This window comes from Taudactylus pleione, unplaced genomic scaffold, assembly GCF_031769625.1.
Source record: "Taudactylus pleione unplaced genomic scaffold, aTauple2 ptg000485l, whole genome shotgun sequence".
NCBI lineage: Eukaryota > Metazoa > Chordata > Amphibia > Anura > Myobatrachidae > Taudactylus > Taudactylus pleione.
The window spans coordinates 3,616,714-3,643,987 of record NW_028284887.1 but is presented as its reverse complement, the minus strand read 5'-3'; the positions used below and the strand labels follow the sequence as shown (position 1 = coordinate 3,643,987).

The 27,274-nt window shown below is 42.7% G+C and overlaps 1 protein-coding gene across 2 annotated transcripts in view; it reads right to left on the bottom strand.

Annotated features, from left to right (window-relative positions):
• RAP1GAP2 (RAP1 GTPase activating protein 2) overlaps window positions 1–27,274 on the bottom strand; it is a 911,161-nt gene that overhangs the window by 59,557 nt on the left and 824,330 nt on the right. For both annotated transcript variants that reach the window (XM_088449471.1, XM_088449472.1), the window contains 3 exons: window positions 21,226–21,326; window positions 18,132–18,261; window positions 10,971–11,126 (listed from right to left, as the gene is read on the bottom strand). In XM_088449471.1, coding sequence (XP_088305597.1) covers window positions 10,971–11,126; window positions 18,132–18,261; window positions 21,226–21,326 — 387 coding nt within the window. The remainder of the gene's footprint in view (window positions 1–10,970; window positions 11,127–18,131; window positions 18,262–21,225; window positions 21,327–27,274) is intronic.

The window sequence follows — 27,274 nt, the reverse complement described above, 5'->3', positions numbered from 1 at the left end:
GCGCTCCGCCCAGACTAGAATGCGGGACACCTCTACGAGTGCCGCCCGACTTCGGGTTCCTCCTTGATGATTTATGTAGGCCACGGTGGTGGCGTTGTCCAACTGGACCTGCACGGGGTGACCTTGGAGAACCTGCTGTGCCTGTTGGAGAGCATTGAAAACGGCACGGAGTTCCAAGATGTTTATTGGAAGCTCCGTTTCCGTCTGAGTCCATCTGCCCTGGAACAAGTGTGGACCCGTGACCACTCCCCAGCCCCGAAGGCTGGCGTCCGTTGTCAATAGGACCCAGTTCTCCACCCAAAACGGACGACCCTTGTTGAGATGGGTCATCTACAACCACCAGGCAAGGGACAGGCGAACCTCCGGAGTGAGCAGCATCGTCTGGGATTTTAGACTCTGAGGCAGTCCATTCCATTTGGACAGGATCAATTGCTGCAGAGGTCTGGAGTGAAACTGTGCATATTCCACCATGTCGAATACTGACACCATGGAGCCCAGTAACCTCATCGAGACACACGGTGACTCTGCTGCAAGGCAGAGATCTTTTCCCCCGTCACAAAGATCCTCTGCTGACTGGAGTCCAATAAGGCTCCGAGGTGCAGAATTCTCTGAGACGGGATCAGGATGGACTTTTGCCAGTTTATCAACCAGCCGTGGCGTTGCAGTACTGCAATCGTCAGATCCAAGCGGCGTAGAAGGAGCTCTGGAGACCCTGCTACCAACAAAAGGTCGTCTAGGTACGGCAACAAGCGGACTCCCTGCAGCCGCAGGGACGCCACCATGACCGCCATAACCTTGGTGAATACACATGGTGCTGTCGCCAGGCCAAAAGGTAACGCCCGGAACTGAAAGTGATCGTTGCAGATTGCAAACCTGAGGAACTGTTGGTGACACAAAGTAATAGGGACATGCAGGTAAGCGTCCTGTATGTCCAACGCCACCATGTAATCCCCAGGTTCCAGCGCCAGAATAATGGACCGTAGGGTCTCCATCCGAAATCGCGGCACCCGCAAGGACTTGTTGAGGGCCTTGAGGTTGAGAATCGGATGGTACGACCCATTGGGTTTCTGCACCAAAAATAGATTGGATTATAAACCCTGGCCCCTCTGGGAGAATGGAACAGGCACTATAACTCCAGCCTGGAGCATAGTGTGCAAAACCTTCTGCAGTTCCATGGCTTTGGTCTGGTCTAAGGATACTGGGCAAACTGCAGCAGGCGGCCTCCCACTTTGGGATCCCCCAAAGGGAGGCCCAGACTGTCAGGCCGCAGGCTTGTCATCAGACTTAGGGGCCGGACGTCTGGTACTCCAGGCCTGTTTCCTGGGCTTGGCCAATTTCTTGGGCCCAGCCTGTCTGGGAAAGGACTGTGCCTTAGGCCTACCCTGGGCCCTATGAGGCCGAAAGGACGACGTACCCGAACTGGAAGGGACCGCAGCAGACGGGAGACATGCAGACTTGGCTGCCGCCAGCGTGGCCACAATTTTGTCCAGATCCGGACCAAAGAGGACTTCTCCATTAAATGGCAAAGCTTCCAATCCCTTTTTGGAATCAGCGTCCGCCTTCCAGGATCGTAACCATAAGGTGCGACGAGTAGCCAAAGCTGCCGAGGAAATGCGAGAAGTGAGGGTACTAATATCCAAGGCCGCTTCATTGATGTAAGTGGCCAAATCCCGGAGATTGCCTATCAACTCGGACTGTTCAGCCAAACAGTCGGAATCCAAAGACACCTCCAAACTATCGGCCCAGCGCTCCATAGCTCTGGCTTCCCAACATATGGCCATAGCCGGTCTGGATGCCCCCCCCGCAAGGGAATAAATGGACTTCAGGCAGATCTCCACCTTACGGTCCGTAGCATCCTTCAAGGAGGACATGGAGGGCATGGGCAATGTGGCACTTCGGACTAGGCGTGTCACATGAGAATCCACCTGAGGAGGGGATTCCCACTTAGAGAAATAATTGTCCGCAAACTGATAAGCCACCGCTAAACGTCTTTGAGGCTGATACCGTTTGCCAGGATGTTTCCATGCCTCCTCTAAATGGTCTAGTAACTGACCCGAAAGAGGAAACACTGTGGCGTCACCCTTAATATCCTTGAAAAAGGCATATTTGGACTTTGACACGGAGGATCATCATCCTCAATAACTAAAGCTGTGCGGACTGCACGAATAAGGCCAGGAATATAAACCTTAGACTTAGCGTCCGACTCTTTAGTACGGGGAGGTTCTTGGTCAGAAAGATCCAGAATCTCCCCATCATCGGACGTCCCGTCGTCATCCTCATAAAGAGCAGACAGAGACGCCACCGGCAGCTTGTGAGGCCGCAACACAGACTCCCCTTGTAACACGTCCGACAAATGCTATACAGAGCTTGTCAGCAAATTAACCCATGCAGGCTCCTGAGAGACCTGAGGAGGGGAAATATGGAGACTGTGGGGTACCATCAGTTGTCTTGGGAACCCCTGCATGGGTGACGACACCACTGACTACTGGGACAATCCCATCTGAGAGAACGCAGGTTGCGGAGCTAACTGACCCACTAGGGTTGTAAGCGCTTTGGTGAAACAAGCCCAGGGCGGCTCCTGTACCGGAGCCGTGACAGTAATTCGTCGCGCCAATAAAAAAACACTGCCGACATAGTCCCTCCGCGCTACCCTCCCCCTCCGCTATAGGTACCTTGCACGTAGTACACAGAAGCTGGAGAGGAAAATCACTCTCAGACATGATGGCAAGTATGTGACCCCTCTCACTGATACTCGTTAGTATAGTGGGAGAACCGCCCTGCAATCACCGCGCCGCAAGGGCTTTAGCAGAAGAAGAGCAGGGACAGTGAAAAGGCTGACAGTAGAAAGTGAAAGTACAGGCAGCAGACACTAGCAGCAGTCACATACAATGCAAAGAAATTAATCCCTGCACTATCAGCGCTGATCCTCAACTACGCAGACACAGAGCCTGGTAGGACACAGCGCTGCATACACAGACCTGTTCCAACGGAGGAGAGGTATGCCAGGGGACCCAGACCACGATGCCACCGATCAGCAGCTTCCAGCAGCGTTCACCATGCTTCTGTAAAGATGGCCACCGAGGAGCAGAGAGGAGGCCAGCCTGGGGAGGAGCGCTGCTACAGGGCCAATCGGCAGGTGCAGAGAGGGCTGTGTGAAGCGGGGGAGGCGCCGGCTGTGTACAGGGAAGGCACGCTCCCCTGGCATACAATTAACCCCTGGGACGCCGCAGCGCTACCGCTCAGCTGCGGTCCACTGTCCCAGGGGGTAGTGGAAGCGCAAGTTTGTTACCTGGCTCCACGCTGCAGCCAGTCCCCAGGGAACCCCCTGCCTGGGGACTCAGGACCATGTTTCAGCGGGGACCCACCGCGGGACCCCGCTGCTTACCTGCTGCCCCCCTTGAATCCGGCCATGGTCCAAAACATCTGGGGTCACCGCTAGCTGTGACCCCAGATGCTTACCAGCATCCCCGGATCAGTACCGGCGTTCTGGTACCGGCGGGGGTGTAGGGAAGACAGCATGGACGTCAGTAGTGACTGTCCATGCTGTACTTCCAGATGGGCAGCCACAGCTGCCTTGAAGAAAACTTCAGGGGCTAATCCTTAGCCCCCCTCTAAACAGGTGCTCAGACTCCGAGCCGGGCACCAACGAAACTAGGATGCCTTGGCTCGGGAGCGGGGTATAGGAGGGGGACCCTAGTGCATCCTGGGAGGCTGAAAACTTAACTCTATGGTGCCCGATGCCTGACGTCATCACCTATACCCCAAGGTATCCTGTGATACCCTATGGACCCTGATGTAGAAAAGGAAATTAGTTTCATACCACCAAAGAAATGGGGGCTTTGTTTGTTTTTTATTTGTTTGTTTGTTCTGATTGTTTCTGTTTTTATAGTTTTATTTTTCTACAAAGAAATAAAACGTAATAAAATATTAAAAGAATACAGAATTAACATACAACGCATTATCTCACGGGCACTACTAAGAGAGTATCATTGCTTTTATTAGTACTTTCTGATAGTCAGTTCTGATTTTCATGGGGGAAAACCGAAGGATGGCACAGTCAGTGTCACATGTACAATGCAAGGAAAAAACAAAATTGCTATGCACTACCTACAATATAAATATTCATTGAGATTAACAAAAATATATATTATCTGCAGTTGCGGAATATGCTATCCATGGTACTTTAGAGTTTTAGCGTAGTTCTTGACTGTTATGCCATTTTTAGATCCACCTCACTTGTGAATGAGGGTTTACAGGCACAAGAATTACATTATGAGCGGCATCCAATTAGCCCCAAACATTGGTCGAGCGCTAATTGTCCCCACAATCAGCAATAAACTGGGATTTTTCAACAATTATCCCCGATTTTCGCTGATGTTTATTTGCACCCTATCTTATTATTTCAGTCGAAATAATAGCATAGTTCTCCCCAAAACACATAGGTGTCGCGATAAGCTCGTGGACCTATGTGTTTTTGCCTTTTTTTCAGGTGAAAAAATGGCAGTTATCGTGGATTATTTTTCGGGACACATTAGGTGCCAATAAGTGCCGGTGTCTGGCCGACTTCGGGGTTAATTGGATAGCCCTGGGTGAGGTAATTAGCAGCGGTAAATTACCACGGCTAATTGGATACCACTCTATGTCTGAAAGGTTGTTGATATCCCGTCTGTTGGAATGCCGGCGCTCAGAATGCCGGCGTCAGTATCCTGACACCAGTCAGAATCCTGGCGCCGGCATCCAGATGGTAAGTAGTGGGTTAGGGGGAGGGTCAGGGTTAGGCAATAAGGGGAGGGTTAGGGTTAGGCACTGGGGGAGGGTTAAGCATTAGGGGGAGGTTAGGTTTAGGGTGCGGGGAGGGAGGGTTAGGGGTAGGGTTAGGATACTTACCAACAGGCGTCAGAATTCTGAATGCCGGGAACCCAATTGCAAAAACCTTGTGGGTTTTTAATTGCTTTAAGCTTTTGCACATTAAGGCCCTAAATGAGAGGTGCACGCTAAATCGATGCTGCCGGCTACTGGCCAATGTCCTCAGTCTGTGTATGCGTCCAAGCCACACTGAGCATCACGATGATTACCGCCGAAAGCCAGAGAACTAATTAGGACACAGAAAGAGGTAATTTCAGTGGGTGTTTCTGGGTAGTGACAGGTGGATGGCTAGTCATTTGTGGGCGTGTCACAATCAGTGACTGCGTCTTTTGCTGCAGTTGCCCGGATTTCGGCAGCTATGTTCAGACAGATTATCTCCGCCTCCATAGGGCTAGTGCAATGTTCGATGGTTTGACTGATGTGCGGATGATGGTGCATCTTAATATGCACAGCAGCGGATTACCGCCACCACCAGTGGGCCTCTCTGTACAAATCCTATCGGCTGCGGACAGCATAAAGGTGCAGTCTCGCTGTGGCAAAGACGCAGTCAGGCTGCATTAGCGCGCACCTCTGAATCAGGTCCTAAATGTCAAAGCTTTTAGTTATCCATGACATATTGCTTTTAAGGATTATACTATGGAAGCAGATATAATGATAAAGTATTTAACGATTCATATATTCATGTAGGTACAGATTATATTTCAGTATTTTTTGTGATCCTCTAAATCATTACAGTAAGTCAGTAAAAGTAAGGCTGGCATATGGTTTTCCAATTCACAAGTCACTCTGCTCTGGCTGGGTACACCACATCCTTATAAAGCAATGATTCTTACTAATCTCTGTAATAAGTATATGTGAGTTTCTGCCTAGTAACCATCCTAATGGGGGAAGTTCCTGTCCTCAGATAATATTTGCACTAGAATATTGTCTGGATAAAGCCAGCTGCTTCTTGGAAACAATTAACAGCTCTACACAAGCCAATCTGTTCAATTAAAGGACAACTCACCAAATAGCACATTCTGTAACGCTCCATATAAACTGACTATTTACTGAAACAACTCTGTCCCAGATACGTGTTTCTGGAGTTCTCAGCAGAGTTCCCTCTAGTAAGTTGGACTTCATTGTTTTATAGCTGTAAAGTCTATGTACCAAACACAAACTCCGGCTGTCAGTGCTTAGCTGTGTCCCCTCTCAAATGACATTTGCAAGAACCAAATATGTACTCTAATAATACTGCCATATTACCAGGTTTTATATAATATGCCATTGTGAGCAGTCTATGACCTCAAAGAGCCCACTAAAGTTTACCTATGCCTTGCTAATTCCAGAAATAAATTTATCTAATGTAATGAGTTAACGGTTTTCAAAATGGCAAATTAATTTAGTCCAAATAAATGTCACTGCCACCTTACTCCTTTACTGAAAGACTTTACAGTATCAAGCTGGGTACACACTTGAGTGATGGACATTCGATCCGACATTGGAACAAATGCCCTTGAACTGGGATTGCCCATACAGACTGGAACAAGTTAATTAACGACTGAGTGATCATCCTTCATTAATTTGCTACAGGTCGCTAGCGATATCGCTAAGTTTCATGTGCAGCACATCAAACCCTGAGACAATTGCTAGCAACCGCGGGAGCATGCAAACACTGGTACGAACTGAGCAATGTAGACGATTTGTCATTACAAAACTGCAAATCGGCCCAACATCGCTCCAGTGTGTACCCAGCTTTAGACCATTCAAAGTGCTGAATCCTTGCTGTGGGTTACTTGGACTATATAGACTTTTACGTTAGTAAATAACCCCCACTGTTGACATTTCAAGACATAGGGGCCCTTTTTTAATAATTATAATTGCAATGCAATCTGGGCGGGATATTAGTGCCCATGATCGCATTTGCAGGGTGCAATCATAACACTTGACTGTACCAAAATGCGCTCGCAGAGACAGAGGCTCCGAAAGGAGCTCGTACCCTGTGATGTGTTGGGAGTAAAGTGACAGCGTGCCAGGACTCCTGCACATGTGTGGTACACAGACCACACATGGCAGCGGCTCTTGCTGGGCGAGGTCCCTATGAAATGCACTCCCGGTATTTTTTGCGATGTGTAGCCCATAGGCTACAGCGGCTTATGCCATCTCCAGATGGCGTAAGCTGCGGGCACCAAGTTCCAGATATGGAAGTTGGTAAAGCTGACAGCATCGCATGGGGGTTGTGGATGCTGGTGGAAATGAAGGGCAGAAATCAGAGATATCTACTGCAATCCCTCCATAATGTGCATAATATCAGCATGCCGCATATCATTGTAATCAGCATAAGTTGCTTGTGCATCCCATTCATATTACTTTGCGAATAAGATGCATTTTAAGGGAAAAGGTTGCACGAAAATACACTCTGCACTACCGAGTCGCACGGCACTCACGTGTTATGTGTAACGCGACTTGTAGCACACAAAGAATAGATGTATGTGGACACATCTGTATGCTGAAAACAAACAATATGAGCTTTTACATGTGGTAATGTACTATTACATTTTTACAAAAATTACTACACTATATCAAGTTTCTTTTATACTTCTGGGAGTTATATCAACGCCATCCATGTTTTAAGAAGCAAGGAAAAGAAACCTTTATATGTGTCAGCTCACTCATCTCAAAGTATGCCTTTGTGTGAGCATCCCATATTTTGCTGTTGTTGTTGTGGGTAAAGAAACCTTGATGTGTTCCACCCCCACTGTTTACAAGTAGCATCAATGTGAGCATTTGTTGCTATATTCTGACACGTTGTGGGGTGATTAAAATGTCTGCTTGATACATCAGAACCATTGTTGGAGGGTTTCCCTAATGGTTTCCTTTCTTGGTCTATTCTGTACGTCAATCGGTTTATACCACATCCTAATACAGTATTTTATATATTTTCACTTTCATGTTTCTGTGGAGCTTCATTGACATTCTTGAGAGGATTTCACCATCCAAAAGTATTCCAGCTCAACTGACTATAGTTTACTTTATTGGAGAACTGCAGATGCGAGGATTGTTTGTCATATTGTTTGTTTCAGCATACAGATGTGTCCACATACGTCTATTCTTTGTGTGCTACAAGTCGCGTTATACATAACACGTGAGTGCCGTGCGTCTCAGTAGTGCAGAGTGTATTTTCGTGCAACTTTTTCCTTAAAATGCATCTTATTCGCAAAGTAATATGAATGGGATGCACAAGCAACTTATGCTGATTACAATGATATGCGGCATGCTGATATTATGCACATTATGGAGGGATTGCAGTAGATATCTCTAATTTCTGCCCTCCATTTCCACCAGCATCCACAACCCCCATGCGATGCTGTCAGCTTTACCAACATCCATATCTGGAACTTGGTCCCCGCAGCTTACGCCATCTGGAGATGGCATAAGCCGCTGTAGCCTATGGGCTACACATCGCAAAAAATACAGGGAGTGCATTTAATAGGGACCTCCCCCAGCAAGAGCCGTCGCGCATGTGTGGTCTGTGTACCACACATGTGCAGGAGTCCTGGCACGCTGCCACTTCACTCCCAACACATGACAGGGTGCGAGCTCCTTTCACCATCCAAAAGTATTCCATCTCAACTGAATATAGTTTACTTTATTGGTTATAACGCAGGTTAAAGATCACCTGTGTATCACAGTCCACATGCATCTGACTGAGGAAGTGACATTTTCTTTATTCTAATCACTTTATACACACTTATTTATATCTACTATTTATATATCTGTATGTTTGGTATTAGCATTTTTGCATAACTATTTTCGCTGCAAGACAGACACTTCAGCTACTAGTCAGGTTTTCCACCTTAGCCTGTTAGCCTGATCGTTATGAGCTTCATCTAACCCAAACACTCCCCCCTCCTATGACTCACTCCCTCCTGTTGCTGTGGACCAATAGAGGGAGTTAACACTTGGACCTATTGACAAGGGTATTGCATCTGCAACACACAGCAGCTGCTCTCCCATTGGTCATAACGCAGGTTAAAGATCACCTGTGTATCACAGTCCACATGCATCTGACTGAGGAGGTGACATTTTCTTTATTCTAATCACTTTATACACACTTATTTATATCTACTATTTATATATCTGTATGTTTGGTATTAGCATTTTTGCATAACTATTTTTGCTGCAAGACAGACACTTTAGCTACTAGTCAGATTTTCCACCTTAGCCTGTTAGCCTGATCGTTATGAGCTTCATCTAACCCAAACACTCCCCCCTCCTATGACTCACTCCCTCCTGTTGCTGTGGACCAATAGAGGGAGTTAACACTTGGACCTATTGACAAGGGTATTGCATCTGCAACACACAGCACCTGCTCTCCCATTGGTCACAATGCAGGTTAAAGATCACCTGTGTATCACAGTCGACATGCATCTGACTGAGGAAGCGACAGTGAAACGCGCGTCTCAGACCCGTGAATCCGGCTGTGTACAGGCGGGATTCGTCATGGCAGCATACTGACAGGCTCTTCTAGTGGCAGATTTTCTATACTACACACCGGCTCCCTGGAGGTGAGCGCTCAGGTACTTTTCATACTACACTTTCTTTAGCGCACTGAGTGGCTTTATTTAACAGAGACAAGTTTGTGACCCTGCAATACCTTTAGGGCAACAGAGCTCCACTTGTCCTGTACTAGCCATAGTGCAGCTACCCTCATACTCTTTCTTCCTATCACTGCATATGCGATCTGGGTTTCCCACCACTCACCACTACCTTTGGTATATGACTGGCAGCAGCACAGATCGCAAACCTATGCTGTGTTATTTCATTACGATAACTATTGTCTCTATGAGTACTCTCATTGGGGTGTGCCTATTAGAGGTTCCTGCAATGTTTACACCAGGACCTTCTTTTTAACGCAGTCCAACAGCAGATACTCATTGTACTTATTCCCTACCCTGGGAGTACCTTTATAGTACGCTCACATGCCATTCAATGGTTATACAATGGCATGCAGCAGCTGCTATTTTGTAAACTCCACATAAAGGAGTAGCTTTACTTTTTCCTATAACCTTACTGTCTACAAGTACCTGGGTGGCATCACAGGCGACCTACGTGTGATCTGCCTCTCATTACAACCTGTGATTTACTTATATTCATTTTGATATTTGCAGGGTCAGCTATTATTTCATCTGACCCCCTTATCATTGTATTTCTCTGATTACTGTTCAGTGTTATTGTGCTGTGATATCTCACGTAACCTATATTGAATATTGTATGGTTATTATCACATTCTTTTCTAGAAGATTTCCTTGTATGCTTCTGCCGTAATTCTGATTAGCCATTGTGCTATGACGACATTATGAGGTCATTGAACTAGTATATGTTTTATATAGGTCTCAATATTGTATGAGACAGAGAATTATAGACCTATTTGTAATATTTCACTTAGCTTCACATAATTGTGATAAGTATTGTATTATATGTTGTCTTATGTGCTATGTATGTTCGTGTTCTGCTTGTGATAATTTATAGCTGTTATTCCAACAGTAATGCCAATAAGTAACAGGCTCAGACTTGTTTTTGGTATTTTAAAATATATCTAATAAAAGTTATTTTTTATATATTATTCTTATTATAACCTTTACATTCGAGTGCCCCCAACAAGAGAGTTTTCTTCTTCTCCCCCATACTACGTTTATTGGAGAACTGCAGGCGCAAGGATTGTTTGTCATATTGTTTGTTTTCATATATATCCTACAAGTTAGGGTGACTTGTTTTTTGTGATATTTCCATGCTGCCAGGCAAAGTTGCGCTTTGGTAGAATCGTTTGATTATTTTGTCATTAACATCTGTATGCTATTGTAAAGTACGGTATACAAGCTTTATTATAATGATGATATAATCAAAAGTGTCTTCTTGTCTTATCTAGTGGTCATCATTGGTACTGCAGTATTTTTTATAGATTAGTTTTAATCCTCGAAACCTTGGGGCTATATAAGCAGCCCAGTGCCCAACCCCAACCTGTGTACGTACTTGAGTCATCTACAGTATATAATGGTTCGGCTACATGCCGAATTGAACAAGACTACATGAATTTATATAAATGTAAGAAGTTCTTCCCTTACCTTGTAAGTGGTATAGTCTGTCTCTGGATTCTCCACTTGCACCACGATATATGCATGCAGAAAGTTTGACGCGATCATATCAGGGACAAACGGAGTATTCTCTTCTTGAAAGACAATAGCCACTATGTCATTACCAATGTGTCTTTTCCTCTGCAGCTGAAATGAGAGGAGTGACTCTGTAATACCGTTATATGGCACTCATAAGGCCTGATTCTCTGAGTCGCACGCAATGCCAATATCTGCACAAATGGCCCACGCTTTGCAACTATTCATGGCTCTAAGGTCATGATTCAGACCCGCCTGCTAGGATACGTTCGCACGTAGCCAGCTGATGTTTGCAATATGCGCATGCGTACGCATCGCAGTGCGCGTGAGCGAACCAGTCCATGCGATCGTGAGGTGATCGCCCCTTGTGCATAGACGCCTCGCTAGCTTGAGTGACGGGGTGCTGTTTGTGGGTGGTGACGGGTTGGTCGATGGAATTGGGGGAGTGGTGGTGTGAACGCAGGCATGTCTGAGCATCTTAACACTGTTTCAGAGGCATGCATAATTAAGACGCAGCATCATAATACACTTCACATGGTTGAATCGCACAGTGAAGCACTCGCAGTGCTTGCGGTAGGGTATGGTCAGCCACAAGTGCTGCGTACGCTTCCGATGGTACTCGATGTTACCGATTGTTGCATACACTTCCTGGAGGTGACGTGTATAAGTGGGCATCTTAAGACAGGCTGGTGGGCATCTAAATACACACCGCGATCGCACGGCAAGACATAGTGGGCATGCTAATGCCTTGCCGTGCGATCACGGGATTTGCATAATTTGGCTGCGTGCAAACGCATCTAGCGAGCGGATCTGAATCGGGCCCTAAGTCGCTAAAAAGTAATACGCTGCATGTGTCCCGCGGTGTTTACGTAAAGAAGCGCAGTTGCAATAGAGACACACAGTATCCAAAGTATCTTGGTGGTGACAAAGATGTAGGGAGATGGTCCATCTTATGGGCATGTTATGGGAGTGTCGCAGATATGTCACTGAACTGGTAGAGATGGTTAGCGCACATCTAAGATTGTTGAAGGACTGCACATGTGCAGGATGTGTATGTGCAGCCCTCCATCTGAGAGTCCGTCTCCCCGCCGCAGTCTGATCGACAGGCTGCAATCAAGCAGGGGCGTTCCTGGCCACAATTTCTGGAAAAGAGGGTGTGTCATTTTCTGTGAGGGACGAGGCCAAGATCTGCATCAGTGGATGCAGATTTCCTGGCCTTGTTAGTGCCAGGTACCAACCAGGCTGTGGTAAGCCTCACCTTCCCAAGCCTGGCCAAAGGGGCAAGAATTGCAACGGTGCACTCGGATCTCAGAGATGCAGCAAGAGGATCAGCTACATAAAATCAACAGTTGAATACAATGTAGATGGTGCAGGTATATGAAAACAAACAACATACTGTACACATCAGGCACGGCACTCTCTCATACTCATCAGACACGCCAATGTCACATACTGTACACATCAGGCACGCCGTCCTTCTACACGCACGCTATGTAACTGGAAGGAGCCAAAATAGTGTAGTGTGGTACATTCCATTTACTCAATCATGCTCATGGTCATCCCATTTGTATCAGTTTAGTTCCATTTGCCACACATATTGCCTTATTGCCAAGTTAAGAGTTGGCCATACACACACAAAGAAAACACATTGAATTACTTGGTAAAAGTTCTATTCCTATTGGATGATGGCCCCACAATTATGCATTGATAGCGAATGCTCTTACAGTAAAGCTCCGAAAATATTGTATTTTCGGAGCTTGATGAATACTGTCCGCCATTCCGGGAGAGAAAGGTAAGCAGGAGACATCTGTGATACTAGTGTATGGGGACAGCGACCATTCTGGGAGAGGAAGGTAAGCAGGAGACATCTGTGATATTAGTGTATGGGGACAGCGGCTATTCCGGGAGAGAAAGGTAAGCAGGAGATATCTGTGATACTAGTGTATGGGGACAGTGGCCATTCCGGGAGAGGAAGGTAAGCAGGAGACATCTGTGATACTAGTGTATGGGGACAGCGGCCATTCCGGGAGAGGAAGGTAAGCAGGAGACATCTGTGAAACTAGTGTATGGGGACAGCGGCCATTCCGGGAGAGGAAGGTAAGCAGGAGATATCTGTGATACTAGTGTATGGGGACAGCGGCCATTCCGAGAGAGGAAGGTAAGCAGGAGACATCTGTGATACTAGTGTATGGGGACAGTGGCCATTCCCGGAGAGGAAGGTAAGCAGGAGACATCTGTGATACTAGTGTATGGGGACAGCGGCCATTCCGGGAGAGAAAGGTAAGCAGGAGACATCTGTGATACTAGTGTTTGGGGACAGTGGCCATTCCGGGAGAGGAAGGTAAGCAGGAGACATCTGTGATACTAGTGTATGGGGACAGCGGCCATTCCAGGAGAGGAAGGTAAGCAGGAGACATCTGTGATACTAGTGTATGGGGACAGCGGCCATTCCAGGAGAGGAAGATAAGCAGGAGACATCTGTGATATCTCCTGCTTTACGTTTTTGAAGAATGGCCCGAAAACTTAAGTTCTACAATTGCAGGTGAAATGTTACTTTTCACCTGCTTTTGTAGAAATTAAGTGATGATGAATAGAGCCCTTTTTGTCAGTATGATATCGTTGAGTGTTAGTGCCACTATTTAACTATTATGTAACTTACTGACATTTAAAGTGATCTAAATAAGCTGCCTATTTGCATAATATTCTCAGCAGACACATTTAATTTTGTAATGAATGAAATGCTGCTCCTGTTTTTGGTTACAAATATGATAACAATGATAACACTGCAAGTATTACAGCGGAAGAAGAGAGCAAATATTTAATGTAATGCATTACTTTCAATTATTATTTTGCTGAAAGGAATATGCAAATGTGAATTAATGTTCTCTTGTGTATAAATAATTATCCGTTCACACAGTTATTTCAGAGACATGTTGATCACAGCAGATTATTGTACAGAATGTTAATGATCATGTTCAGGGATTTCGTTTTGTGAGAAAAACAGAATTGTTGCAATGACAATATTTTTTTTGTTTGCAGCAATATTTATGATTTGAATATTATCATATACATTTCTTTATATATCAAAAGCCCCAAATGCTAATGTAAAGTTGGTGATGTGTGCCATAAAATAACACAGGATGATGATCACCATCAGTATAAATCCTTGTTCCAGGGATTGAGCCCCTGCAACTAATTAGTGTCCACGGCTGTGGCCACCTCTAACTATATAGCAATTTCATTATCATGCCTTTGCTGTTCTTGGCCTACATGTGCAAAAACATTAATTCATGCACTCATTAGGCTCAATCCAATTAATTCACCCCCGCAAGCAAAGGGGGGCGAGGAGCTGTTGCAATGGCGTGTAAGAGCCGGCAACGGCATTGGAATCCACCCCATTCGTGGCCCTATCTTGCCCCAGATTCATGAAACAAAAACCCACAAATCTGGTGGTATCGAAAGTGTGGTATATGGTAAATCTTGGGTAATTGGTTTGAGCCCATGATCTCCCACATTGATTATTACAACAGTCTCTTTACTTCACTCCTACAATTTAATTTGAATGCAGTAGCTAGACTGATCTTCCTCGCAAAATGCTCTTCTTCTAATGCCCCGCTCTTTAAGTCACTATGTTAGTTGCCTGTATTTTACTGATTTGAATATAAACTACTTCTGCTTACATACAGTATAAGGCTACCAACTCTACCAACGTACATCTCTTCACTAATCTCAAAATATCTCCCATCTTAATCCCTCTGCTCTGCGCATGAACACCATTTCTCTTCCACTCCCATTCATGCTTACAATACTTTTTTCTGGCCACACCCACTCTGTGGAATGCCCTCCCTCCCACAACAAGACTTTCATCTGGTCTCCAAACATTCAGGTGTTCCCTGAATACTCTTCAGGCATCTTATCATATTCCAGAACCACTCACATAACCTCCATAAGATATCCTACCCAATTACATCCACTCTATACAGTCCACACATAACTTTACATATGATCTCTTTCCACACTCACATAACCAGTGACACCAAGCCAACACTGTATGGCTGGATCATACAGCCCGCCAAGAATCTTTGCAATGTAGATGGACTAATCTGCAATATGTATCACTTATCCTCATGTATCAAATTCCTATTTACCTATAAATTGAAAGTTTGGCAGGGCCCTCTTATCACTTTGTCTGTCTGTTAATACAATTTAGTTTTATTACCGTTTTGTTCCAAATTGTAAAGAGCAACTATATATGCTGCCACTATAAAATAAATGTTGATAATAATAATAATAATAATAATAATACAGGTTGAGTCTCCCATATCCAAATATTCCGAAATACGGAATATTCCGAAATACGGAATATTTTTGGCTTGACTGAGAAAATGAAACCTTTGATTTTTGATGGTTCAATGTACACAAACTTTGTCTAAGGCACAAATTATTACAAATATTGTATAAAATTACCTTCAGGTTGTGTGTATAGGGTGTATATGAAACATACCTGAATTTTATGAATGTACACAACCAAGTTTGAGCCACAAAATTATTGAAAATATTGTATAAAATTACCTGCAGGCTGTGTGTATAAGGTGTATATAACACATAAATGCATTCTGTGTGTATATTGGGGTCCCATTCCCAATATATTTCATTATGATATGCAAATATTCCAAAATACGGAATATTCCGTTATCCAAAATGCCCCTTGTCCCAAGCATTTTGGATATCGGAGACTCAACCTGTAATAGTAATAGTGCCCCTTTTGAAATAAACATACAAATAGTGCCCTCCTTTAAAAAAAAAAAAAATCATATAGTACCGCCTTATTCATGAAATAAGAAAAATTGTGAACCTATGGTAACAATGTAAAAAAAATATGCCCCCGGGGAAAAAAAATAATTCCCTAACTTAATACCTGTTCCCAGCTTGATCCTACATAGTTCAATATGAATTGAAATAGAAAAAACCCACATGTCCGGTATGCTACTTGCTGCAAAAATTTCCGGCTGTGCAATGATTTAAAATTATGCTGTCTGGCTATTTATCAAAAAGCACCGAAAAGTTCTGTTTTCTTTTTACTACTCTGTGCGGTGATAGTAAATATTTTTCCAGGTTTTAAAAAACATAAACTCGCAGGGGCACCAGGGCAATGCCCAGCTCTCCGATGCTAATGGCTGGCAGTAATGAGCACTAAATTACCGCATTGGCGACTAATTGAGGTCCATACTACATGCGTGACCTGGCATGACCTGGAAAAGAACTACTGTTTTTCTGCATGCCAATGAGTAAATTGTTCAGAATACCTTCTACTGTTTTCCAAAGTCACTTTTTAAATTCATCTGTATTGTGTATTATAATTAGGGATGAGCGGGTTCGGTTTTACTCGGATTTACTCGGATCTTTAAACGGCATTTTATTGGCTATCGCCTATCGTGTTTTGGATAGCCAATATAATAAATCCGAATTTGCGGTAAAGTGGCGATAAGAACCGAGTAAATCCGAGTAAAACCGAACCCGCTCACCCCTAATTATAATTGAGAGTTGGGATTGATATCTCTAGCTAGACATTATTTGATATATAGAGCACAATGATTAAATGACCTATTATCTATAGCAAACCAATGAATTTGTTGTTTCTATCTAAGCCACAAATGATCATGCAGTGCACGGATGTAGCCGCCAGTGGTTTCTACGGCCTGGGTTGGTGTAATGGTTCAATTTTCTCCATAGATTTAAGTTATTTGGGCTGCTTACAGTATAAAGCAACGAATTTACAGCAAATGATAGATATGAAATGTATACATCAAACTGTAGGCTCCTTCTGATCTATTCATTGGTGATGTGCTAGTAAAGGGAGTTATAACAGTAGGGGTAGCATTATCTTTTATCTTTTGTTTAGTCATGAACACAAACTGTACTTGTAAGAGACTTTTAAACTATATAGTATTATTCTTGCATTAAGTTTATAACCCAACGCTTATCTGTTCTTCATTTTGATGTTGGTGGCATATGGAGCTTTATTGCAGACATGTGATAAAGAAATAACAGAGTAAACCAAACTGCCATTTGCAAACATACAAACAATGACTCATTTGTCAAGATAAACTCAAAGCACCAAAATGAACTAATTTATTATCAAAGAGCATGGTTAGTGAGCAGGTTGAGCAGCATTACAGGGTAATCAGGCATGTCACGGTTTTATCTAATCACATTCATGCTTTATGATTTTATCCCACGTTACCATAATGTAACTCCCAAAATCAGTAATTATTTTTACTTGCAATACCAGTACTGGCCCCTTGGGGGAGTCTTACTGCAACATCCATAAGTCATTCAAGGATCAGATAAAACATATAGACAGAGCCGGCCCAAGGCATAGACAAACTAAGCAAATGCCTAGGGCACCCAAGTCCGCCTAGGGCTGACGGAGGTTTGGGGCAGGCATAGCCAGGGCACCTGCTGCTGGCTCTGCAGGGACTATGGCAGCTGCTACTGTCACTGTGCAGCATCCATGAACAGAGCTCAGCTGACAGCTCCGATCAGGCCTGGCAGCAGCAAACAGTGAGTGGACACCGGCAGTTTGCAGAGATGGGGCACCTGGACGATGGCTAGTGGTTAGCGCAGGTGCTGTGCTGGGAGTGGGGTGCTGTGCTGGGTGAGGGGTGCTGTGCTGGGACAGGGGTGTTGGGTGAGAGCTACTGTGCTGTGATCTGTGCTGGGAGAAGGGTGCTATGTTGTGATCTGTGCGGGTGATGGTGCTGGGAGTGCAGCACAATGGGGGAAGGGGTCACAGCACACTGACACTGCCTTCTGTGAGGCCACACGCTTTTTCGGGATCCCATGGGGGTAGCACCACCCAAAATCTTTCCTGGGCACTAATTTGGCTTGGCTCTGCATATAGACACATCATCCAGTGCAATAGAACGAGCACCGTTACCAGCTTCCACGGTACAACTGTTTGAATATATGTTGGTTTATAGTGGTTATGAAAAGAGAGTATTATGCCAGTATCTCACGTGAATTCACACTGTGCTGGCACAATATCAGTGGGCACGCCCATGCAGATTTGTAGGATAAAAGTGAAGTGAGCAAGAGCTGATAATAAGTTCTCACCTGCTGGGTATCCCCTTCTGTAAACGGTAACTTAGTGGATACATGAAACATGATCTCCTTGTCCCTGAATACAGTGTATATGGACTCTGTCCCCGTCTGACCGTGTGCTACATCCAATCCTCCTCGGAACCTGTATAACAGTGAAGGAAAACTGTATGAGGAGTCTTATATCATTAAACACGTACATTTCAATGGATTTACAGTCTTCTTCACCTGTTTTATTATGTTTTTCTGAACTTTTCTTCAATTCCTAGGAAACGTATGTCTCCATTGTTGTGGACGTGTATATATTTATATAGTATCTTAATTGTACCGTGTAGATTACACAACTATAATTTTCAAGTGTGAATCATTAGGTGTAAATACCTCATGTTGTACAGCCCAATGGCACTCACTTTACCTGTACGAAAGAGTGATTCCTCCTCAGAGGAGGCTTATATAAGGAGCTGCTGCAAAGCAGTCACAAATCTCTCTTTACTGGGGAGGGAGACAAAACCGTAAATGTGGCATGTGAAATAGTTTGGGCACCTAGTCAGTCAGTACTTGGGCACCCTGTCAGTCAGTGCTTGGGCACCTAGTCAGTCAGTACTTGGGCACCCAGTCAGTCAGTACTTGGTAACACCTCCTTTGGCAGAAATCACATCTTCTATTACTTGTTGCTTCCTGGGAGTCTTTCTGGTATTACTGTAGGAATTCTCTTCCAATCTTCCTTACAGGACTCTTCTGGATCAGAAGTTAGTTTGTATGCACTGCAGGTCTGACATCTCACAGATTTTCCATTCAATTCTTATTGTTCATTGTGATGTCTGTAAATGTGACACTTGACGCTTCAATAATAATTTGTTTAAAAAAATAATAATTCTAGACTGGGTACTATGACCATTTCAAAACTATTAACTAATCTTTCATTTGTGTAATTAGCTTATACTTGATTTTGAAGGTAGGATTTTGCTGTATGTTTTAGATCGCTGTCTTGCTGAAATACAACACTGTTATGATTATTTATATAACAATAATAATTATTATTATTATTAACTCTATTATTTATATAATTAATGTTATATTACATGATTATACTGGCTGTCCATTTCTTCAGATGCATCATCTGTTGTTTTCATTTTTCAAATGTATCTTTTTTCTAGTTATGGCCAATTTAAATATTTAGTTTAGTCAGTCCTTGGACATTTTATTCCAGAAATGTTCTAGTACAGGCCAGGCCACCCTGTGGCTCTCCGGCTGTTGTGAAACTACAAGTCCCAGCATGCTTTACCAGCTGATCGATGGGAGGGTATGCTGGGACTTGTAGTTTCACATCAGATGGAGAGCCACAGGTTGGCCAGGTCTGTACTAGTGTATCTCAGGATTGTTTTGCATAATTTAGTCATTCATTATTGTAGGTTTCCTTATGTTAACTCTACCATGCAGATCATTTTTCTGTAAGCAACATCTGGTACTGTACCCTGGTGTTGGCTAAACCTGCAGTGATATTTTGGTTTTGCTTTGCATATCTGACTAGCTTACAAGTTAGAGATTCGTCTGAGTCTTCTAGATTGTGCCTTTAACTCAACAGATTCTTTTAATTCTGAAACAGTCATTTATCTTTATTTTTAAGTCTTTAGTCAGCTGCATAGAAGAGCTTATGGTTGTTGAGAGTAGACACCAAGGTCCTGAGAGTGTCAGAGAAATTTCTCAATTCCAGAATGGTCCCCACCAGTCTTAATTTATGGCCTAACATGTCAATTATATGTCACAGCTTTAAGGGGAAAAAAAAGTACATGATTGTCCAAGATATATGCACATGCCACGTTCAGTGTTTTATTTACAATCTGTCAAATTCAGCACATAAATAGTATCTGTACACTGAATTGAATATCATAAATATTATATACATTATTGTATGTTCAGAATTGGTTACTGTGCTGTATTTGCTTCTAGACAACAGTAGCGGTATTCATATAACGCCTTCTGTGTCTCTTCCTGTAAGAAGATTTAGGTTAGTCCAGTGGTTCCCAAACTGGGAGCGCCATGGCACTCTGCGGTGCCGTGGGGTATTACAGGGGTGCCATGGGTTGTGGTCCAGGACCAAACCAAATTATTTATGGTACATTTGATAGGCGAAAACAGTGGTGATGGTGGTGGACAATATGTAGACAAACAGAAGCACAGCCCTGTCCACCCCCACATAACTGAACATAAGGATACTATTTTCTTAATTTAATATTTTTTTGCTGAATTTCTGAATTAGAAATTTTTTAGCCAACGAGTACCATGAAAAAAAGCTAAAACTCTAGGACATCGTGATTTAAGTAAGTTTGGTAAGTCTCTTCCTTGTCTATGCCAATGGACTTTTAGCTTTGTAGTGCAGGAAGTATGGGATGCATATTTGGTAAAGTCATTAAGAGTTTGTAAATAAGTAAAACATCATAGATTTAGGGTGGTTACACACTACAGCGGTGTTGGCACGATATGTCGTTTTGCAGCAAATTGAAATGACATATTGTGTCCGGATCGCAGTGTGTACGCACAATTGCACGTGGTGGCATCAGGGTCGTTCCATCTGACGTGCTGCACATCAGATGTAACCACCCGGGTGACAACACCATGCATGTGAGTGTAGCTGGGGAACAATATATCAGGCGATACCACATCATGCAGTGTGTACGGCCAACTGTTACATCGTTACATTGGGCAGTGGGTCACTTACGACACACATCGTTTTGATGTGTACCCACCCTATGATTTAGTGTTATTGTAAAATAAAACCCCAAAATGTCAGAGCTATGGAAAAGTTTAGAACATGGTGTTGCTGGTTGATGTCATAGACTCTTGAGTATGAATCATGCCTATTGTTTCTCTATCATCAAACTGACAAACATTAAATGGGCAATCACATCAAAGGCCAAAAAACCATGAGAATGTCAAGATACATAATATTGATTTTCAACACATTATAAATGACTTTGGATAAAAAATTCACTGAAAACAATCAGTAGCATTGCTTTAATCAAGGTGATGGTTTTTGTTTTTAAATATCGAAATCATTACTTTCCACTCCATCCCTTGTATTTGTCATAAATATAGCTTCCTAACCAACCCTTTAAAATCCTGGAGTAAGACGGTGTCTCCAAGTAAACTCAGGAACTCTTTAAATGCCGCACTTTCTTCATTATTTCCAAATAATTCTTCCTCTAATGTCTGCAAAGAAGAATTGTAATGATACATGTATTAGTTTATTGAAAGAAGTAGGAATAAATGTTAGCCTATAAAACAAATGTAAAACAGTGTTGCAGAAAAGAGCAGATTATTGCTTCGACCAAAAAAATGGATCCATTCAATATTGATAGATGATAAGAACACCTTAGTCTTGCACCCTAATGCAGTGGGCATGTTGAAAAGTAATTTTGGATAAAATTAACTCATAACTCATAGCTGACTTAATCTACCCTACTATACGGTTTTGATCAGAAGTTATATTTTAAACTTATTACACAATTTAAAGCTCAAGGACATTTCTGAAAAAATTTTCATGATAGATTAAATTTCTATTTTTGTGTTGAAACTCAGATATCAATGGAGAGAAACAATTAATTATATTATTTGCGCCTGCAATTAGTTAATATATTATATCAAAATGTATTGATCCTTTCAACAGCCCCACACTCACTCGGCTACAGTGGCATAGATATAATGTACACTTTGTAAAACAAAAATTGCAAAGTATGTTAATTCTAAAATCCCTGTCACTACTGATGACATTGACAGTGAAGACGTTAATGGATCTTTGAACATACACAACACACATGGACTCTCTAGTGTGAGTGATAACATCTGTCTTTATCACATCAGCTGTCGGACGTCCCAAACAATTAATTGGGACTCGTGACATGGAAACAAGTAACCAATTAAATTGCTGGACAAGGATATCCTGCTTTAATAATTCCAAGTCCCAAATAGAGTAAACAAGAGTTAGGCCGGCCATATACTTGGGCATATTTATAATTATTAATTGCGGGCAGCCACCGATACTGCATATGCAATACTTCTTGCTTCGACCCGGACCCCCGCTGTACTACTACGCATGTGTAGACATCTGTTGGTGCACATGCAAGCAGACATCACCAAGGAGGGATCCTCAGGATCCCTCTACCAAATAAATTTGCTGTAAGTAGCATATAGGCTGCATTGGTTACCGGCACCAGATTCCGGAATGCTTGCGAAGATCAACAACCTAAGGGGGCTGTTTTTATGAATGAAAATGGGGGAGCGCAGCAAATATCTCTGATGTCTGCCACAGTCCCCCATAGATACATTTAGAGAATACATAATATTTTCCATTTGATAAATAGGCCCCACTATGAAATGAAACTCACAATCAGGCAGACCAATGATCTGACATAGACAGACCATATATCTGATAGTGTATGGCAATCTGTCAGATGGTGGGTATATCCACTGTCAGATCAGAACACAAACTATTGCCTCTGTCAGGGATGCTGGGCGATTTCTCATTCCTGAATCCTGAGAGTATTGCTGCCTTTAGGAAGAGGCTCACTAGGGGTTAAGGAACACTTGGGAATGTGCCCAATGACAGTATATATTGCATACTAACAGCCCAAAGTTTGATCTGCCAAACATCAGTAAATTTACTGGCAGCCTATAAAAATTTGCCACTACTTCTACATACTATGGGGGTTTATTTACTAAGCCTTGGATGGAGATAAAGTCGGCGGAGATAAGGTACCAACCAATCAGCTCCTAATTGTCATTTTTCAAAAAGCCTGTGACATGGCATTCAGGAGCTGGTTGGCTGGTACTTTATCGTGTTCATTTTATCTCCATCCAAGTCTTAGTAAATAGACCCCATATCACAAGCACCTCTGAATCAGGCCTATTGTTAATAAGGAAAACTAAAACAGGAATCAGACAGGAATTAAACTGTCTCACACACACGTACACACACGCACACGCGCACACACACACAAATGAATCTGCAGATAAAAATGTAAATTGAGCGCTTATTCACAAATTTATATTCTAATCCCTTCTGCCATTCTGAATCGTCAGATCATAATATTCCAACACCATAACAATTTGCAGTTACACAGCGTTGGCACCACAGAGATGTACACAATATGAGAAGTTAATTAGGATGCCTGCCAGAATTTTCTGTGACAAATTAGTGGATTCAATTCTTTCTGCTTTTCATGTTCTGAGCCCCTTCCCTGATTACAGCATTTCCATTACACACATGGTTTCATAATCGAATGTTTCAATAGAGGAAATCATTTCATTGTTAGTGACTTGGTGATTGCCAGGAAACACTGCTTTCTAAACGTCAGCTTCTAACAATGGAGGACACTGTAAATGGAGAATCTAGTTTAATCATCAAAATCTACAGAATTTGTTTCTGTTTTTGTTTAAAAGGTACTGAATAAATAATGCTTATCTGACAGTAATAGGACGTTCAAGTTTTCAGTATTAAGTTTTCTGCTGACTTCTGGCTGACTTAAATCTAAACAAACAAAAAATCCATTTAACTTATTTCTAAGCTGCGAGCTGTAAAATTGAACTAACCTGTAATAAGTTAGTTTGAAGAGTTAGTACTCTAAGCTCTAACATCCCCCTTACTTTCCTAGCCTTATTTAGAGTGTTACAGTTGAATGCACATGGAAATATGACCATGGAAAAGTTTGTCTTAGATAATGTTGCTCTTTATAATTAACTAGCAACCCGCCCTGGCTTCGCATGGGAACCAATTAATTCGCCAAAGGCCCCTTTATCTCATAACAACCTATGCCATGTTACCACAGTCCCCTGCATCTCCCCATAACCCCATGATTCTCACTCCTGCCCCCTGCATCTCACTACAACCCCCACTGCTGCTGTCCTGCCCAGCCACTGGGATGTACTGGGAAGGGCAGGAGGAGCCTGGATGAATGGATGAGAGATTTGTATTGCAGCTACCATAAGCATTATCAGCAGCATGTCCCCGGGGATGGGGCACCTGTAAGGATTTCCACAGCCTCCATGCGCACCCCTCCCCAGCTACCGAACATGGTGATGAGCAATGTCCTCTTTGCACAATGTTCCCTGTATTTCCTGAGCGTCCCTGCCCTGGTGCCCCTGTTCGAGAACAGCGCTGACTTCCATGAGAGGTGCCTCCTGTTCACCAAGGATGTGTGGATGAGCAGGAACATCACGCTGGAGAGGGAGCACTTCACGGTGGAGGAGTGGTGGCCAGAGTCTGCCTGCAGATTCAGCATAGGGCTGGACATCAAAATCCGCTGGTTACTAATCATCAATGTTTTTGTTCCGATGGTAGTTTTTTACCATATGATGGTGGCTGTGCCACTGTTGAATATAAATAATTTGATGGTGTTCCAATGTTTGTTTTTTATTAAATTCCTGATAGCTATGCCACCCCTGGCTACTGTGTCCTCATCTTCAAGTGTTTGTTGGAGGCTGTCTCTCACTCTGGGCGGTATTCAATTGTTGTGACCCTGAACATGCCCAACAGGAGCTATTCAATTGTTTCTCCTGTCGGGCGCGATCAGCTGCCGGCGCACTAATTCAACTCGCAGCCCCAGCGGGGTGCGAGCTGAAATGGGCAAAAAGTGGCATTTTTGGGTGCCCAAACATCACTTTTCGCGGTCGCGCCCAGCACTTTGGTTGGCGGTAGCTGCTTTATGTGGCTAAACCCGACCACTTTGGGTGCGATCAGCGTAAAAAACTGCAACAATTGAATAGCACCCCGCGATCTCCCGTCACTTTAGACGGGAGATCGGGCGCTCTATAACAATCGAATACCGCCCTCTCTGTCTGACTCAGACATGATCCTGCTCAGTCCCTGACTCTCTCCCTTCTCTAGACTGTTGCTAAGCAGCAGAGCACATTGCTATTTCAGATTGGCTCAGTTTCAGATGCTCTCTTGCCGCTTCAGCACCATGGCCTGCTCCTATACAGCAGCTTGATGCAAAAAACAATTTCCATGACTTACTTCACTAAAATTGTCACTTCTCTGCTCCCTTTTGTCACAGACAAATGGTTCATACATCTAAACCTTCCTCCGCCAATGCTGCATAGAATAGTGAAAACCCCATCAAAATCCGTCTGGTGGTTCAAAAGATTAGCCTGAATGAATATATATATATAGTCCAGTATTAAAAGTATAAAAACCCAAATGAGGGCACTCCCCCACTATCAGAAGTAAAAAGCCAAACATCATCAAAGTCGACGTTTCGGCCCCGGAGGGTCTGTGTCAAGACAGGTCACGCAGTAACATCAATCCAGCTTGGTAACACAGATCATATAAATAAATGTCACTCAAGTCAGAGTATTAACAGCAACATTTCAGCGATATTTATTAGGCGTTTTCATCAGGCACAGCAGTACATGTTTTGGAGTGCTGCCTTGTTGCAAATTCTATTGTTATCCAGCATACCACTGGTAATTTATGGAGGGCACCCAGCCAAGTATATCTTATTTGCAAAACACTTGAGTCAGATTTTTTTCTCTTTATACATATATATATATATATACATATATAGGCAAACATAGATGGGCACTCACCAATCAGTAGAAAGTATTTTAAGTACTCACAGATTACATAGCATAAGATTTCTGCTATGTAATCTGTGAGTAGTTAAAATACTCTCTACTGATTGGTGAGTGCCCATCTATGTTTGCCTGTACTCTGGACTTTACTGACTCTAATGGTGCACCCTGGATTGTACATTCTGACATGTGAGTGCAGCCTATTGGATTGAATATATATATATATATATATATTGATATATTGATATATTTGTATATATATATTGACATACTATAATTGTTTATTACTATAATTGTATCTCATTACATAGACTTGAAATTGCAAACATTTGTCAGTAAACAAAAATCTTATTTAAAAGATTCAACAAGCCTTGTACAAGAGTTAGAATTGTTTAATTGGTCCCCCACATTTCATTGGATTACTATTGATGTACAGTCCTTGTACACCTCAACTCCCCACAATAAGGGTATAGAGGCAGTAGAAGATATTTAAAAAACAGATTGTAATATCAAAGAAGACGAGAGTTTTTTGCTAAATAGCATTTGTTTTATTTTAGAACATAATTATTTTGAATTTAACGATGTATTTTACCTTCAAAAAAATGGGACGGCGATGGGGACAAAATTTGCCCCATCGTACGCAAACATTTTTATGGCGAGGTGGGAGGAGGAATACATATATGGTAATGAAAATTTTAGAGAGAAAATTATATTTTATCGTAGGTACATTGACAATCTTATTTTAGTGTGGGAAGGTGATTATACTAGTATAGAAACCTTTATAGCACAAATACACATCAATTCTTACAATTTGAAGTTTACGTTTAAATCAGACCCTGTATCTATTGACTATTTAGATCTTTGTTTAGAAGCTAAGATGGAAAACATAGTTAATAAAACTTTTTTTAAAGAAACAGATGCCAATAGTTTTATCCCTTCTAATAGTTGTCATCTAACATCTTGGAAGAATAATGTTCCCTATACACAGTTTCTCAGATTAAGAAAAAATTGCAGTAGTTTAGATATATATTGGTCACAATAACAAATTTTTAAAGATATGTTTATTGATAGAGGCTATGGAGAAGATTTAATTAATAAGGCTATGTATGAAGCTTCAGTCAAAGATAGAGGAGAAATTATTAGGAGAAAAGAGGTTAAGACTAATAAGAGTTTTTTTTTGTAGACCATTCATTACTCAAGAAGTAAATGCCAGCGACGATCCAGGATCTTCTTTATTTTAACATTCTCATTGTTATTTATTAAGGATCCTATATTGGGTCCACATCTTCCTAATAGGCCTAATGTAGTGTTCAGGAGAGCTACGAATATGAAGAACATATTAGCCCCTAGTAGAATGAAACCCCCCAAAAATGCATCCGATTATGATAACAAGAAAATGTCCCCCATTCCTATTTTTAAGAAACCTGGATGTTATCCCTATAATAAATGTATATGTTGCAAGTTTATGGAAAAAAATCAACTTTACGCATCGAAGTGAGAATGGGGGGGAAGTATACATTGCAAGAAGTTGTCACCTGTTTAACTAATTTTGTAGTCTATAGAATTACCCGTGAATGCGGGTTAGTGTA